This window comes from Cupressus sempervirens, chromosome 3 (assembly GCF_028749045.1).
Source record: "Cupressus sempervirens isolate cs-2001-9-10 chromosome 3, ASM2874904v1, whole genome shotgun sequence".
Lineage (NCBI taxonomy): Eukaryota > Viridiplantae > Streptophyta > Pinopsida > Cupressales > Cupressaceae > Cupressus > Cupressus sempervirens.
In genome coordinates this window covers 1004775137-1004792863 of record NC_143120.1, presented here as the reverse complement: position 1 = coordinate 1004792863, position 17727 = coordinate 1004775137, and the positions used below count along the sequence as shown (strand labels likewise).

Genomic DNA, 17727 nt, shown 5'->3' with positions numbered 1-17727 from the left:
ATCACATATTTTAACAGTACAGACCAATTGTTTAGAAGTTCAATTCCTATGGTGCAGGTTTTTTCAGAGACAAAAAGTAAACCGTTAATATTCTCGGTCGCCAAGTTTGATGGCATTCTTGGGCTTGGATTTCTGAAAAACTCTGTTGATGAGGCTGTTCCAATTTGGTGAGTATTCTTTCTTTTTTCTAGAACGCACTGCTTGATTATGTGAATCTCCTAGTCTCCTCCTGTAGTGCTCACACATTTGGCACACACTAGATGTCCTAGATCTTTTGGCTACACTAACATTAAGCTAAATTTGTATGTTGCTTGATCTCTTATGTTTGATAATAACTTAGCTTCTTATCGCTGCATAAGTCTGCAACTTTCCTGTCTTTTAACTGATTTTATCTATTTTACAACAGGAATAACATGGTTGACCAGGGCCTTGTCCATAGTCCAGTTTTTTCCTTTTGGATGAAAGGAAACGGAGATGAAGAGGATGCCGGTGAGATTGTATTTGGAGGTGTTGATACTGAACACTTCAAGGGGAACCATACATATGTTCCTATTACAAGAAACGGATATTGGCAGGTACCGTGTAGAATGATTTTGATATTCTTGACAAAGGTTTGTGTATTCTTTTGGTATGACAGAAATTGGGTTTGGAGAGTTGTAAATCCTTCCACTTTTCTAACTTATTATTGTAGTTTGTTTCAGTTTAATATGGGAGAATTTCTCATTAGTGGTGAATCAACAGGTAACAATATGCTTTTTGTACCTTTTGTGTTTTGTTATAACAGATCAATTTTATTGTAATGACATTTTAGAAATAATGAATCACATTTAATTACAGGCTTTTGTGCTGGAGGCTGTGCTGCGATTGCAGATTCTGGAACTTCCCTTCTTACTGGTCCAACGGTAATTCTGCATCACCTGAAATATTTTTCTATTGGCTAGAAAGGTTACAAAATTGATCACTGTCAAGAGCTAGACAGTGAAATAGAGAGTAAATGTTCTCCACTTGACAACACACACAGTACTTGCATCATGAATGCAAGTTTAAGTAATGGATTGACTGTTGTAATGATTTCAAGCTTCCTATTCCAATCATTCAGGGCTGAACCAATGGCAAGGACATTCAAATTATCAATCACAAAATTCAATTTATTATGGAGTAAGCAAAACATTCCATAAACTTGAGAGAGAGTATGTGTGAAATAGAAGCTTCCAAAAGTTAATCTAACATGATTAAGATATAGAAATTTCTTACAATTACAAATGTACAAAAATAGATTTAAACAAATAAACTCAACACCAGATATACATAAGAAAATTCTTTTAGGGAAAAAGCCCACACTTCAAAAGCTAGACCCAATTGTATCATCAACAACCACAAAACATTGCAATACAACTTATCAGATGTCTCTGCCAATGCTCTTAGGAATAAATTCAGCAGCAATGAACTCTAGAGAAAATCTAACACATAAATGCTTCTTAGAAGATATCGAACCCCTCATAACAATTACACTAAGAAGCTATATATTTATAGAGCTCAACACAAGAAAAATGTTGGATACAATTGTTCAATTGTGTGTTGTCTTTGATGTCACATAAAGGTCAGCAAGGCAAAAGACAGTGTCTACCAAGCTCAGAAGGTCAGCAAGGCAAAGGACAGTGTCTACCGAGCTCAAAAGGTCAGCAAGGCAAAGGATAGTGTCTACCGATCTCAAAAGGTTAGCAAAGATAGTTTGCAGTGTCTACCAAGTAGACAGTTGGTTACCGAACCTTCAAGGTAATCAAAAAAATTTAGTTCTTACCGAGCTCACTCGATAATCGAAGAAAATATGACAAAAGCAGTTCTTACCGAGCTCACTCGGTAATCAAAGAAAATGTGACAGAAACAGTTCTTACCGAGATCACTCGATCATCCAAGATAACTTGGAAGGATTCGGTTCTTACCGAGAAAACTCGGTAGCGAAAAGATTTTAAGGATATTGCAATGATTAACCGAGTCAAGATGGTTAACTCAAAAAATTTCCAAAAGTAGTATTTACCGAGCAGGGTCGGCCAGTGAAGGATTTCATTGTCTTATGAAATAACGTTTATTTGTTCAAAGTAATATCTGTAGCCGACTAATGTACGATTTATTGGTAAATGTAAGATATAAATAGGCCAACTTGACAATCTGAATGGTATAAGTAAGAAGTCAAGTTGCAAATTTTTAAGAGCATATGGAAGAATGTGGAATTAATATGATATGAAGATTGATTGTTGTAGAAGCAAATTCGAAGGATGATTAGAGATCATTGAGGAGCAACAGAGCCATATTTGATCAAGGGGGATCTAATGATGTTGAACAGAGACCTGTAACCAGCAAATTCAGTTGCATCTTGTTCAGATCAATTCATTGTTACTTTCTAACCATTGTAGCAGTGGTTTCAAATCTCTTAACAGAGTTGGTTTAACAGCCATTTTGTAAATCCTCTAACAAGGTGACAGTTCAATTGAATTTTTCTAAAGACCTCTAGCAAGGCCACTCCTAGTAGGGTAATTAAATCCTCTAACAGGGTCACACCTAACAGTGTGTATTGTAACCTTTAACAAGGTTGGCTCCTAACAAGGCTCACTTTAGAAGAGTGAAAATTGGTGACTAGTTACTTAGTGGTTTTTCCCATATTGAGTTTCCACGTTAAATCTGGTGTCTCTTGTGTTCACTTTATTTTCAGTTACATGCATGAATGCTTGAAAGAGTAATAGTTTAATCTTACCGAGTTACAGCATTTGTTTACCGAGTATCAATAGTAACTAGATCATTAAGACATCTAAGGGATTTGTGGATTAATTTTTGTGAGTAACTGATTCAACCCCCTCTCAGTTACTCTATCTTTAATTTCAACAATTGGTATCAGAGCTTTTGGTACTTACAGGAAAAGATTTCAAGGATCTAAGCTAAAGATCAAGATGTCTTACAAAAGGAAAATTTCAAGACTTAATAGGGACAACTTCTCAGCATGCCAAGGATTGATGAGGCTTCATCTGGCTTCCATTGGTGATACAGGGCTACAGTACGTTGATAAAAATATAAAGAACCTTTTGGTACATTATCTGTCAATGATATTGCTGAAAAGAAGACTCACAATAACATGATGATAGATATTGCATCTACTCTGAGTTATGAAGAATTTGATGACATTAAAGATTGCAAAACTGCCTTTGAAATGTGGAACAAACTAAAAGAAATCTATGGAGGAGATGATAATGTGAGAAGAGCCAAAGCAGAAAATTTGAGAGGGCAATTTGATCAAATGAGGATGAGAGAGGATGAAAACATTGAAAGTATGTTGAAAGAGTTAAAGCATGTATTAGTGCAATCAAAGCATCTGGAGGAGATATCAGTGAGGAGACAGTTATAAGTAAAGTTCTTAGAACCCTACTTCCTATTTATGCAATCAGAGTATCTGCAATTCAAGAAAGGAGATGTGAGGCAAATCATAAAATAAATTTAGAGGCCATAGTTGGAAGATTGACTGGATTTGAGCTAGACAACTATGACAACTATGTTCCAATAGCCAAGAATGTTGAATTAGAATTTGAAGCCAAGCTTTCACTCAAAGAAAAAGGGAAAAAGATGAAGGAACCACAATCAGAAAGTGATGAAGAATCAGAACAAATTTCAAACAGTGATCTTGAAGTGGTTGAAGCTCTACTAGCAAGAAAATATTCAAGAGGCAAAGGAAAATACAAAGGTAAAGTTCCTCTAATCTATTTCTCTTGTAAAAAAATTGGACATATTGCTGCTAGGTGCCCAAATAAGCAGAACAAAGATGAGAAGAAAGGTCACAAGTACAATGGCAAGAAAGACTTCAAATCATTCAAGGACAAAGGTAAGAAAACATGTTTTATGGCAAAAGATTCCAATGATTCTAAAGATGAAGAAGAAGATGAAATTGTCTACATTTCTGTAAAAGATGAATCTAATAATGATGAGGAAATGGCAGTAATTTCTCGTATAAGAAAAAATGATACATAGATCATAGATAGTGGTTGTTCTCATCACATGACTGGTGATAAAACTAAGTTTGAATACTTTGAAGACTATGATGGTGGCAGTGTAAGATTTGGTAACAATGAACCTTGTTGTATAAGAGAAAAAGGAAGAATCTCACTAACCAAGGAACTTGTATGTGATAATGCATATTGGGTAGAAGGACTAAAGCACAATCTGTTGAGTGTGGCATAGCTGCTCAATAATGGATTCAAAGTAGAATTCATGCATGAAAAAGCAAGATTGTTGGATGGCAAAGGAAAGCCGATTGGATCTGGCACTCAAACAAAAGGTAACTTATTTTATCTTGAACTTGGTGAATGTTCATGTTTCATTGCTCAAATTGAAGAAAGTTGGTTATGGCATAAGAGGTTGTGTCATGTAAACTTTGACAACTTAATAAAAATCAGTAAATTTAGGAAAGTAAGAGGTATTCCTGACATAAAGAAACCTGAGGTTGGTCTATGCAAGAATTGTTAAATTGGTAAAATGGGAAAGACTAGTTTTAAAAGCAAGAACTATTAGACTGAAGAAGTTTTGAAAATTGTGCATACTGATTTGTGTGGACCTATTGGCATTGAAAGTTATACTGGTGAAAAATTCTTCATTCTATTTGTTGATAATTATTCAACAATGATGACCATCATGTACCTTAGAGAGAAATCAGAAGCATTTGAAAAGTTCAAATGGTATTTGGCCAGAGTAGAAAAGGAAACTAACAAAAGACTAAAATGCCTAAGGTCTGACAGAGGTGGTGAATTCATTTCACATGAGTTTAATAACTTTTGCATTGAAAGAGGAATCAAAAGACAGGTTTTAGCACCTAGAACTCTTAAACAAAATGGAATAGTAGAAAGACGGAACAGATCTATCATGGATTGTGCAAGAACCTTAATGATTGAGAAAAGCATTGCTATCAAATACTGGAAGGAAGCTATTAGCACCATAGTTCATACCTTGAACCGAGTACAACTGAAAAATGACTCATTCAAAACACCCTATGAGCTGTGGTATGGCTACAAACCCAATGTAAGTTATCTAAAGGTATTTGGAAGCAAATGTTACATTTTGAAAGAATCTAGAAAAGGTAAATTTGATGTAAAAAGTGATGAAGGAATATTTTTGGGATACTCTTGCAAAAGCAAAGCATATAGATGTTTGAACTTATCTACTCACAAAGTCATAGAAAGTGCACATGTGAAATTTGATGAGTTTGCAGAAAGAACAGAAGAAGAAAGAAAGAAGGAACCTGAAGACTATAGAAGATTTGTTTACATTGAACCTGATACAATACCAAGTATATCTATCAATCAAGAATCCTCAACTCTAGAGTCTTCATTAACCGAGTCACAAGAAGTTCAAATCGAGTTAGCATCTACCGAGTTGCAAGAACCCGAGTTGCAAACAGAAGCTATCGAGTTAGCATCTACCGAGCCTAAGCAACCTGAATCAGAACCAGAAGTTGAGAGACAGAAGGATAACAATGCAAGTGATTCAAAAGGAAAGGAGCTCGTGTTAGCCAAGTATGTCAGAAACCATCATGCACTAGATTATTGGTGATAAATCAGAAGGAACAATGACAAGAAGTAAGTTGAAAGGCACTTGTTTACTTGCTGATTTTGAACTTAGAAATGTTAAAGATGCACTAAACAATGAAAGTTGGATTGAAGTTATGAATGAAAAAATAGGACAAATAGAGAAAAACAAAACATGGACTCTTGTACCTAGACCCAAAGACAAGAATGTGATTGGAACAAAGTGGGTATTCAGAAACAAACTAAATGAATATGGTAAGCTATCAAAGAACAAAGCTAGACTAGTATGCAAAGGATACTCTCAAGAAGAAGGTGTAGACTATGGAGAAACTTTTGCTCCTGTTGCAAGATTGGAAGGTGTCAGAACCTTACTTGCATATGCTGCATACAAAGGATACAAAGTTTATCAAATAGATGTCAAGTCAGCATTTCTCAATGGCATATTGGAGGAAGAGGTTTACATTGAGCAGCCTGAAGGTTTTGTTGATCCAGACAAGAAGGACATGGTCTACAAGTTGCATAAAGCATTATATGGTCTAAAACAAGCCCCTAGATAATGGTATGAAAGATTGCATAAATATCTTTTTCATATTGGTTTTCAAAGAACTAATGACAAAAGTAGTTTGTACATAAAGAAAGGACCAGATAATAAGATTGTTTTGGCAGAAATATTTGTAGATGATATTTTGTTCACAGGAAATGATGATCTTTGCAAAAAAAATTCAGAACAAATGAATAAGAAATTTGAAATGTCAATGTTTGGTGAAATCAAATTCTTTGTTGGTCTTCAAATTCAACAGAATAAGAATGGCATCTACATCACTCAATCTAAATACATCAAGGAGATACTGAAAAAGTTTGGTATGGAAGATTGCAAACCAATTGGGACTCCTATGTGTACTGGATTAAAACTCATCAAAGATGATGAATCAAAAGAAGTGGATCAGACATTGTATAGATCTATGATTGGAAAGTTGCAATATGTAGTGCACACAAGACTAGACATTGCCCTTGCAGTAGGAATTGTAGCAAGATTCTCAGCAAAACCAAAAAAAAATCACATGATGGCAATCAAAAGGATCATGAGATACTTAAAAGGAACTGAAGATTATGGATTATGGTATAAACTTGGAGGAAAATTGGATTTAAAGGTGTTTATTGATGCAGATTGGGCAAGAAATATTGATGACAGGAAGAGCACAAGTGGAGGAGCTTTCTTTCTTGGAAAAAAGTTGGTTTCTTGGACAAACAAAAAGCAAAATTGTACATCTCAATCCACAACAGAAGCTAAATATGTTGCAATAGCAGTGAATTGTTCAAACATTGTGTGGTTTAAACAATTATTGGAAGGTATGAAGCAAGAAATCAAAGAACCAGTTGTTATATTTTGTGATAACACAAGTGCAATTAACATCTCCAAAAATCTAGTGATGCATTCAAAAACCAAGCACATTGCCATAAAGTATCACTTTGTTAGAGAATTAGTGCAAAAAAAGGAAATAAGATTAGAATATGTGCATACAAAGGAACAAATTGCTGACATATTCACAAAGCCTTTACCTAATGATGCATTCTTGTATCTAAGAGGTAAGTTAGGGGTCATTCCCCTATCTGAAGCTCACTAAAATATAGTTTAGTGATGCATCAACAAGAAAAAAATTGAAGATCTATCAGTTGATGCAACAAACCAATGAAGACATTCCATATGAATCAGTACATCAAGTACAATGCTATTCAGTTGTTTTGAGTTATCTTTGGCATGTGTTGTCAAAGAAGGAGAATATACTGTCATATCTTTCTGAAATTTGCAAAATAATAAGAGTGTGTAAGAGGGAGAGATTATTATGAAAGAGGGAGTTTTTTTTTCTTTCATTAAAAGACTTGGTTTCAAATTTTATTTTGCTGTGATATGTTGTATTGCCATCAATGTCAAAGAGGGAGATTGTTGGATACAATTGTTCAATTGTGTGTTGTCTTTGATGTCACACAAATGTCATATCAGTCATAAGACAATGTCTACCGAGCTAAGAAGGTCAGCAAGGCAAAGGACAGTGTCTATCGAGCTCACAAGGCAAAGGATAGTGTCTACCGAGCTCAAAAGGTTAGTAAAGATAGTTTGTAGTGTCTACCAAGTAGACAATTAGTTACCGAGCCTTCAAGGTAATCAAATAAATTTAGTTCTTACCGAGCTCACTCGGTAATCGAAAAAAATATGACAAAAGCAGTGCTTACCGAGCTCACTCAGTAATCGAAGAAAATGTGATAGAAACAGTTCTTACCAAGTTCACTTGGTCATCAAAGATAACTTGGAAGGATTCAGTTCTTACCGAGCAAACTCGACAGCCAAAGGATTTTAAGGATATTGCAATGATTAACCAAGTCAAGATGGTTAACTCAAGAAATTTCTAGAAGCAGTATTTACCGAGCAAGGTCGGCCAGTAAAGGATTTCATTGTCTTATGAAATAACATTTATTTATTCAAAGTAATATCTATAGCCAACTAATGTACGGTTTATTGGTAAATGTAACATATAAACAGGCCGACTTGACAATTTTAATGGTATAAGTAAGAAGTCAAGTTGCGAATTTTAAAGAGCATATGGAAGAATGTGGAATTAACATGATATGAAGACTGATTGTTGTGGAAGCAGATTCGAAGGATGATCAAAGATCATTAAGGAGCAGCAGAGCCATATTTGATCAAGGAGGATCTAATGATGCTGAACAAAGACCTGTAACTAGCAAATTCAGTTGCATCTTGTTCAGGTCAATTCATTGTTGCTTTCTAACTATTGTAGCAGTGATTTCAAATCTCTTAACAGAGTTGGTTTAACAGCCATTTTGTAAATCTTCTAACAAGGTGACAATTCAATTGAATTGTTCTAAAGACCTCTAGCAAGGCCACTCCTAGCAGGGTGATTAAATCCTCTAACAAGGTCACACCTAACAGTGTGTATTGTAACCTTTAATAGGGTTGGCTCCTAATAGGGCTCACTTCAGAAAAGTGAAAATTGGTGAATAGTTACTTGGTGGTTTTTCTCATATTGAGTTTCCACGTTAAATCTAGTGTCTCTTGTGTTCACTTTATTTTCAGTTACATGCATGAATGCTTGAAAGAGTAATAGTTTGATCTTACCGAGTTATAGCATTTGTTTATCGAGTATCAGCAGTAACTAGATCATTAAGACATCTAAGGGATTTGTGGATTAATTTTTGTGAGTAACTGATTCACCCCCCTCTTAGTTATTGTATCTTTAATTCCAACAGAAAAAAACACCCATGGTTTCCAAAACTAAAGAAGTATGAGTCTGCACTGTTTAGAACAAAACCACTTTGACCTTTCAAAATGAATTGCTTTCAGGCAATTAGCCAATTCCTTGGGGAAAATCTTATCATGTGTTGCAACTTTTTAATGTAAAATAGATAGTGAAAGAGAAAACATATTATTCAATTTGATTCTTTTCATGTTGTCAGCTTAAGAGGATAGTAACATTTCTCAAACGGAAGGATTCAAAGATATAAAAGTACTCAAAAATATTTTGACTTTAAATATAACAATTAAAATTTGTAATGTAGTAAAAAATGGTTTGAGAATTGGCATCGATGGGAAGAGATAGAAGCAAATCCACTAGCATCAATTTCAGTTCCCCAGAACAATAATATGATGTTTGGGGGAATAATAGAATAGTAGGGCTGCATTCATGAACTATCTATAATAATCGGGCCATTAGTGGGCGGGTGAGAGTACCATCACAGGTGGTAACATAAGTGTTGCCAATTGGTTTGATTGATTCAATCGAATAAGCAGGTTTACCACTACCATCAGCAGTTGCATTTTACCTAGCTACTCTATTTTGTTGACTCAAATCCTGTGGAAGATCCAAAACTAGTTTACCGGCATCCCTCCCAGATCTAATCTTCTGAATCTAATGCTATAGGTGCTCCCACTGCAACATAAAATATTTATTTGGGTGCACGAGAAATGGATCATTTCATAAGAAAATCATTTTGTATGGGTACAATACAAGCAGATTTGTTAGGAAGATCTGAATAGGGGTTCAAATATTTCACGAAAAATTAAACAATAGCTTATTAGAAATTGAGGCTTTTATATGAATACAATAGTCATCATATGAAAGAGTGGACATCAATGATGACTTTGATGAAAAATGTTGCACCTGCCCCTCTATGAATCATAAAAATATCTGTTGATGTGAGTTTTGTATCACTTACATAACATATTAGTAATTGGATATTTGATACGGAGTATCAAACATACAATTCCTCTCTTGAAAATTTATTGCTCATGAGATATGAGAACAACTCCAATGTTCCTTACACTTGTGGATACTCGCTCAATTTTATCGATGTGATTCGCTGGTAATCATGTAGGTGGCCTTACACAAATTGTTGAGGATGACTTGGACTGTGGTGGGAAGATGGAGATGGTGGTTCCATGTGAATGCTAGATGATGTATCTATGGGAAAGTGATGGTGGTAGAGGGTGAATGGTTCTTACAGTTGGTGTTTTTCTAACTTTCGTCTCCTAAATTCTAAGTCCTAAACTTCTTGCTATCCTACTCCTACTCCTATGGATGGAAGACTAACAAATGGACTATGATTGAACCTAATGAAAGCTAACCAACGGCCTCACCTCCACAGGTGCAATGATTCAAAGGAATAATAAATCAATTTGTCACGCAAGGCTTCCCAACAAGCCGCTAGGATGCTAGTGGTCTAGTATTGATCCCTATCAAACACCTACTAATGCTACCATACAATTATCCATCTACTTTACTCCTACTTAGCAACTTGAAATGAAATTTACTTCAATGACTTGAAAAGAAATCTACTCTAACTTTTTGGAAGTAGAAACCATGCAATAATACCAAAGGCTCTTAATCACCATGCAAGTCACAACAATGAGAAAGAAATAGCGAATTTTGGTATTATCTATGCAAAAAAATTCTCTGACCCTTACAAATGAGAGAAAATGGCCTTTTATAGATGCCAAAATTACAACCGACAATGGAGATCAAAGGCAAAATCGATGATCCAGATTGAATCCCCAAAACCCTAATTAGGGTTTCCACCCCATCGGCCAATGAGAAGACGCCACCTTGTCAATGGACCAATGAAAAAAGTGTAAAAAGTGGCAACCAATGAGAAGACACCAAAATGGCGGGGCTAATCAGAAAATGGCATTGTCCTATTCTAGAAGAAAGAGAAATTGCCATTTGGGCTTACATGAAATGATCTTCTAATATGACTCTCCCCTTTTCTTTTGTTCTTTTAGCTAAGGCAATGAACCTAGCTAGCCTTTCGTTGATTTCTTCCATAGGAGGACAAGACATGTACTTTATCTTGAGCTCCGCTGATTTCATCACGATGTTTGCTACTTGTACTGTCTTCTCATGATCTTTCTCATATTCCTTTGCGAATCCAATGAAAGCATTTAAGGAGGAAAGGGTGTTCAAATGTTTCTTCTTGATGGCAACCCTTCCTAACTCATCCAATCTCGATCTGAGTCTTGGCTCATTAATATCTTCTTCTCTGATGTCTTCAAAATCAAGTGTTGCTCCGATGTCACTCATCACGGTTGTAATGGAAGTATCGACGCCTGGGCTATGATGTGCAACCGCCTTTTGTATATCCTTTTTGCCAAGGGGGATTGTCCTTCCTTTAGTCTATCCTTTACCCATATCATGTCTATTGAACCGATATTGGTGTCGGTTATTCGCTTCATTTTCGAGAAGAAAGGTGTTTTGGGCATCATATCCTCTTTGTCTTTCTTAGTGTTTGTCCCCTTAGGATTCTTGCTTGTACTAAAATCCTCCATCTCGTCACCCGATTACGGGATGGTAAAGTGGTGGACAATAGACAAGCAGAACCAAGGGAGGCAATCCTTAGACTAGAACAAAAGAAAGAAGTTAGCTTAAGGACCCCTTTCAACTCTAAATGATTAAAAGTCACCTCTACCAATAGCCGGATCTTGACATTTTTGGAATTTAGGATCATACCTTGAGAATTTTAAACCCTCTTGCAAATTAGAAATTTAAACATTTGAAACTATCCACCATTTGTCCACAAAAATCAGACTTCCATCAATGTATCTCCTCTCCCAACCAAAATCGCCTAAGTCTGATATAAAAAGTACAGTCCCAAATGGAGAAAAATCAAACTTTCACCATGTATCTTCTATGGCACAAAATCAGGTCTGCTCTTCAAAATTTGCCAAGAATAGAAAGTTTTTCCTACAAACACATCTCTGCCCAAGCATGGAAAGTCTCCAATTTTCCCTCAAAAATCACCTAGGGCATAAATTGCAGCCCTAATAGAAGGAGAAAAGATCACCAAATAATGCAAAAATCTACCATCAAGAGAAATCACCAAGGTCTGAAAATGGTTGATTACAAACAAAATTGCCCCAAAATGCAAGAAAACCTGCCTCCCAAAAGAAATCGCTTAGGAAGAGAAGAGTTGCTTGACGTCTAAATTTGCCCAAAATGGAGAGAGGACTGCTCTTGCTAAATCGCCATCCTTGCGGAGGAAAAGTGAGAAGTGAGGAGAAAATGGGAGGGAGGCCTCCTCTTATACCCAACTTCCCAATTTCCTCCTAGCTGGCTGACTTGGACCCTGGGAGCAAGAAAAACAATAAATAATGCAAAATTATGGCCCACAAATAAATACTTAGCTAAAAATCAACTTTGCCAAAATGAAAATTGCCCTTTTTAAATTTGCCAATTAGTTTCAAATTGCAAAAAGAAATTAAACAATGCCTTGGGGGATTAAATATTTCCATTTAATGAGGATTTAGTAATTAATACGTCATTAAAATTGGATTTTGGCAAACCAAAAGCCATTTTTTCAATATTAAATTACCAATTTCATTAAAGGCAAAAAGTTTTCAAGGCAATTTTAATCTATTAAAGACAATTTTTGCAATTTTTTGTCCAAATCGATTTTGCTATGCCATTTAAATTTTTTTTTTTTTTTTGACAAAAATAAAATTACTTCTAGAATCTAAAATCAATTTTGCAATTTTGACTTCATCTCCACAAAATTAATTTTTTCACCAAAGAAAAATTCAAGATTTTTCAAAACTCAATTCTAACAAAATTTCCCTTTTGAAAATTATCCAAATTTACACAATTATATCCAGATTTTCAAAAGAAATCATTTAAGTACAAAATTTACAATTTTATTCGGCCAAATGGTGTTTTTGAAAATTTTGTCCGGCCTAAGGATGAAATTGGTCGCTCTGAAAAATCAAGTTGGAACCGGGTGAAAATAAGCTAAGTCTCTCCCATTGGCCTGAAGGTGTCCAAGGCTCAAAATTCTCAAAAAAAAATCAAAATTGTTGGACAATCCAAAAATTTGCCAAGGTGATTAAAAAAAAGGGGGTCCCCAAAAATTTTGGGGCGATGGTGTGAGGACCTCACAACAATATCTCCAAAGCATAGTATTTCCCTCAACATGGAGCTGTAAGATTATTAATTTTAGTTTTTGGTATGGCTATAGCCAATATGTCATGGAAAATGTGAAAATCAAATAGTTGGATAGTGAATTGTTTAACATATATAATGTAATAATTAATAAGAGATATAATTTTTCCATCAACATGTTAGGGAAGTTGACATAAAAGAAATTAAAAGAATCTTGTAATTATTGTGGACTCTGCTCATTATAGTTTGAAAGCAGACTGACTGAGGCACATGTTTCTGTTGTTTGTGCTATAGAGTATTGTACGACAAATCAACCATGCAATCGGTGCATCCAGTATTGTGAGGCAAGAATGCAAATCAATAATATCACAGTATGGTGATATGATATTTGAGCTCTTGATGTTAAAGGTCTGTTTTTAATATGATATTTGAGCTCTTGATGTTAAAGGTCTGTTTTTAATTTAATAAGTTTATATGACCAATGTTTGGCAAAAAAACATGTACAAAATTGTTCTATATTTCTCAAAATGTGCTATTAAGACCTGTGCATATATAATACAACTAGTGACATGCTTGTGGCATAACATAGTTAACATGTCAAGTAGCTAGGCACTTTTTGCCAGTAGCATAATTGACTGTTGAAAATTGAAAGCCATTCTTATAAGCGATTAGTATATGGTTTGATATTGTTGTGCTAAAAAATGAATGACATGTTTTCAGAGTCAGGCAAGTCCTGAGAAGGTCTGTTCTCAGATTGGCTTGTGCTCTTGTAATGGTCGAAGAGATACCAGGTCAGATTCCCCTCTATTTGTATTTAATAGGAATTGTTCGCTCTCATATTTGCAAAGCCTTCTTCCATGATATCTCAAACCATACATTTCTGCGATTGCTATAATCCTAAGGGCATCTTAGTTTTTGGTAAACTCATCGTTTGAAAAAGATATAGTGAACTTGTTCTTTACATTTGATTATGTAAAATATACATTTTTAACTCCGTTTCCCTCCTTATTGATGTTTTCGATTCTTCCATTATAAACTTTTAAGACAAGGTATGGTCTATGCAGCATTGGTAGAGATAAAGCTCACAAAACAGAGCCCTCCTCTGGTTCCGGTGATGCAATGTGCACTGCATGTCAGATGGCCATCGTGTTGATACAGAACAATGCACTATACACTTCTTGTCAGATGGCAGGCATGTTGATGAAGAACCAATACTTCCAAAAGCAGATTAAGGAACTGATTCTCAGCTCCATGAATCAGGTTATAAGACTTCCTTGCATTCTATTTAGTCATTTTTTGGTGCAATACTGGCATTGGGTTATAAGTTTTCATTTACCCTATCTGATTGTAATCAGGTTGTAAGACTTCCTTGTTCTATTGATTTTGTCATTTTAGATGCAATGCTACTACTGAGTGTTGATAGTTGAAGAATAACATGGATAGGAAGAATTTTTTAGTTTAAATATATTGAGATGGTGCTCAAAACTATTGAATTTGCCATGCTCAGGTCTGTGAACGATTGCCAAGCAAAAATGGAGAATCTGTTGTTGACTGTGATCAAATATCAAGCATGCCAACTGTTACGTTTTCTATTGGAAGTAGAAAATTCAATCTCACAGCTGACCAGGTTTGTTTCAATTACAAGACTTTAAAACTCAGTGTAAATTAGATGTATGGTTTAATAGCTGCAAAATGGCCGACTTGCTAGTTTACTCTTCAGGATTTTAAATTCCTTCTTTTGAAAGATTACAAAGTTGCAACGTGAAAAACTATCGGAGCAAATAGTCCATAAAATGAATTTCAGTTAAATATATTCACTTGTTGGAAAATTAAGTGTTCGACCTTTGCACATCAGTAATTAAGTAGACATGAATTTTTGCAGCCTATCCAATGTCTGAATCACATTCTCAATACAAGAAGTAGTAAACCTATAACTTTTGAAATCAAAAGTTCAAGTTGGTTGGTTCCATATTTCCATGTTGGCCTTGATTTCTAAGCATTTTGTACTTACAGCCTGTGTAAGAAGGGTTTCCCGGACTCAGGAATCCATGAATGAAAGGAAACATTAATTCCTGTCTGAACAAAACCAAATGAATAGTCAATGTTAGTATAAGTGTGAAATACAAAATAGTGATAAATTCTTAAAGATGCTCCAAGTGCTAGTTAAGACAGCACAGGAGCAAAGAGAAACCAAAGAGTTAGGCAGAGAATCCTCATTAAATGTAATATGACAGTGATTACTGTTATCATTAGGACTTTTCATATATATGTATAAACAATGCTATCCTTACAAGGCTTATGTGGATCTGCGGGTGGGTCCATTGAGGGACATCCTGTATGTATATTATATAAAAGCATGTATTTGATCTTCAGTGTCTCAGAGTTGATGAGGAATGCAAATTGCTTCTAATTAATTGAATTAGCCAGAGTAAACTGGACAGCATGGAACTCTGTAGTCTACATAAATAATAAGATGGCAATTGTGGCTGGCAGTACATTCTGAAAGTTGGGGAAGATGCTGCGGCTAGGTGCCTAAGCGGATTTGTGGGCGTGGATGTTCCTCCACCACTGGGTCCGACATGGTATGTTGTGCCATGTAATTTCTCTTTTCTATTTGCAAATATAGATTTAGAGTAAGTAGTTTTTGTAAAGACTGTTTTTTTTTCCAGGATTCTCGGAGATCTTTTCATGAGTGCATACCATACAGTTTTTGATTACGGGAACTTAAGAGTAGGCTTTGCAGAAGCTGCCTAACAATGCACATATATTTTGTCTACTGTGAACAATTAGTGCAATATTGCTTGTGAACCTCTCTAAATTGTCTTTTATTGCTTTTGATGCCTTCTTGTGTGGCCTATTTAAGTATCTGGTGTCTTATTATACGCAGTTTGTTCTATGATGTTACTATTGTAATCTAATATATGTACAGCAAACAACAGTGTAAACTCTGTTAAGGAAAGCGTCAAGATTTGATCATTCATCTAGATATATTGTTTATCAAGATGAAAGAAAAGTGCTTTGCTTAAAGTTGATTATCTAGAATAATAATAAACGTTTATGATTAATTTCACAGTTTTGCTTTGTGTGAAGGGACGGTTCAGAATATATGTATGTGCCGCGTCAAAAAAGAACATCATCATTTCTCTCATGAACCTACTAATGTTCTCAAGTGGTATTTTGTCGTTAGGAATACATTATTTTGGCATGCTAAACGCTTGATTATCTTATTTCGAACTCAATCAGAAGTAAATTTTATGCATTGACTTCTATGTACCTTTTTAATATTACAGTGTGTTGCTTAAAGTTATATTCTGATTAGGCTTTCGTTATATCATATTGCAATTTTTTGAGCAAGTGGAAGTGTCAAGAGGAAATGCATGGTGTTGTGCCTTCTAGTATATGTCAATGTAATATGTTGTATGATAGTTTAGTTTATTTATTATTTTAATATAAATAAAAGATCTAAATGAGGTTCAACTAAACTAAAAAGATCTTGGGAGCAATCTAATGTTTTATGGGACATGTTTCAGTTAAAAAATCATATATATTGGTTATGGAGGATATGGAGATTCTAAGAAAATATTTCTCACTATCTCACCACGACCACCTCTTATCAATGGCATTTCTCAAAGATTTGTTTCTAGGGTATCCCCTTACTATAAGGAAATACTTAGAATGCCCCACTTAACTCAAAAGGTCTATCTATAAATAGAGATTTTTTATATTTGAATGAATAACTCTTCATTCTAATAATTTTTTGATTCTGCCAATAACTTGACCAATGGAAAAAGGGCAAAAGGATTCAAAAGTGATAATTAGAATAAGCAAATTGGAAGTATTAGTTGAGTGTGAACATCACGAAGAGTGAAAGCAATAACAAGTGTCAAAGTCTTTGTTTAATACTAGCCCTTATTATATAGACTATTTTTTTAAATAAAATTTTTGAAATTTGTTTTAAAGAATGAATATTTGATTAGAAATAGAATACACTTGTATTGTAGAAAAAATAATATGATTCAAAAAATTTAAATGATGTGAATCGTAAAAATTGTGTGATTCCAAAGGTCTAAATGTGAGTTTGGTAGAAGCATCTCCAAGCATGTGACATGCATTAATCATTAAAACTTCATTATTAAGGGCTTTACCCCTAGACTTTTGTCAAAGACCATAGAATCATCTTGTTGTCCAGAGACTTTGGGACAACTTTGTTGAATAGTGCCACAACTCAAAACCATAACAAAAAAGTTCAATTGAAACAAAATCATTGCTATTCATAGAAATGACGAAAAGATTCACAATTCTTGCAAATTTTGTTCATGCCTAGCAATTTTACTAGTGGAGTAACTCAATTTTGTTCCCTTTAACTTTACAACGATTATAAAGATCTATATACATCATCATATTGATTATTTGTCAAAGATACAAGTCCATGTAAACTCAATCTCATGAAATCTTTAATAATTTGCACAAAAAGGGGCGATGCATGTTTTAAAACCTTTATTGTAACTTGTTACTGAGGAGTAGAATGTGAGGAACATGAATGTATGGAAAATATTATCAAAGCACAAACCAAGTGAAGAAAAGTAAGGAATTGCCCCATGATGCTACTACACACAGAGGTAGTAATGAGGGGAAACAATTGCATAGAGGAGACATATTTTGATCAAATATAGATAAATTATTAAGTAACTTGGTAGTTTGGTGATGGAGCACTAAGC

At 34.7% G+C, this 17727-nt stretch overlaps 1 protein-coding gene across 1 annotated transcript in view; it reads left to right on the top strand.

Annotated features, from left to right (window-relative positions):
* Window positions 1-16081, top strand: part of LOC149570136 (aspartic proteinase oryzasin-1-like) — a 69238-nt gene extending 53157 nt beyond the window's left edge. The window contains exons 5-14 of the mRNA XM_089817866.1: window positions 58-167; window positions 407-575; window positions 702-741; window positions 838-902; window positions 13304-13417; window positions 13730-13800; window positions 14074-14269; window positions 14517-14636; window positions 15503-15591; window positions 15679-16081. Of these exons, the coding sequence (XP_089673992.1) occupies window positions 58-167; window positions 407-575; window positions 702-741; window positions 838-902; window positions 13304-13417; window positions 13730-13800; window positions 14074-14269; window positions 14517-14636; window positions 15503-15591; window positions 15679-15763 (1059 nt within the window). The 3' untranslated portion in view covers window positions 15764-16081. The remainder of the gene's footprint in view (window positions 1-57; window positions 168-406; window positions 576-701; window positions 742-837; window positions 903-13303; window positions 13418-13729; window positions 13801-14073; window positions 14270-14516; window positions 14637-15502; window positions 15592-15678) is intronic.
* The last annotated feature ends 1646 nt before the right edge of the window (window positions 16082-17727 follow it).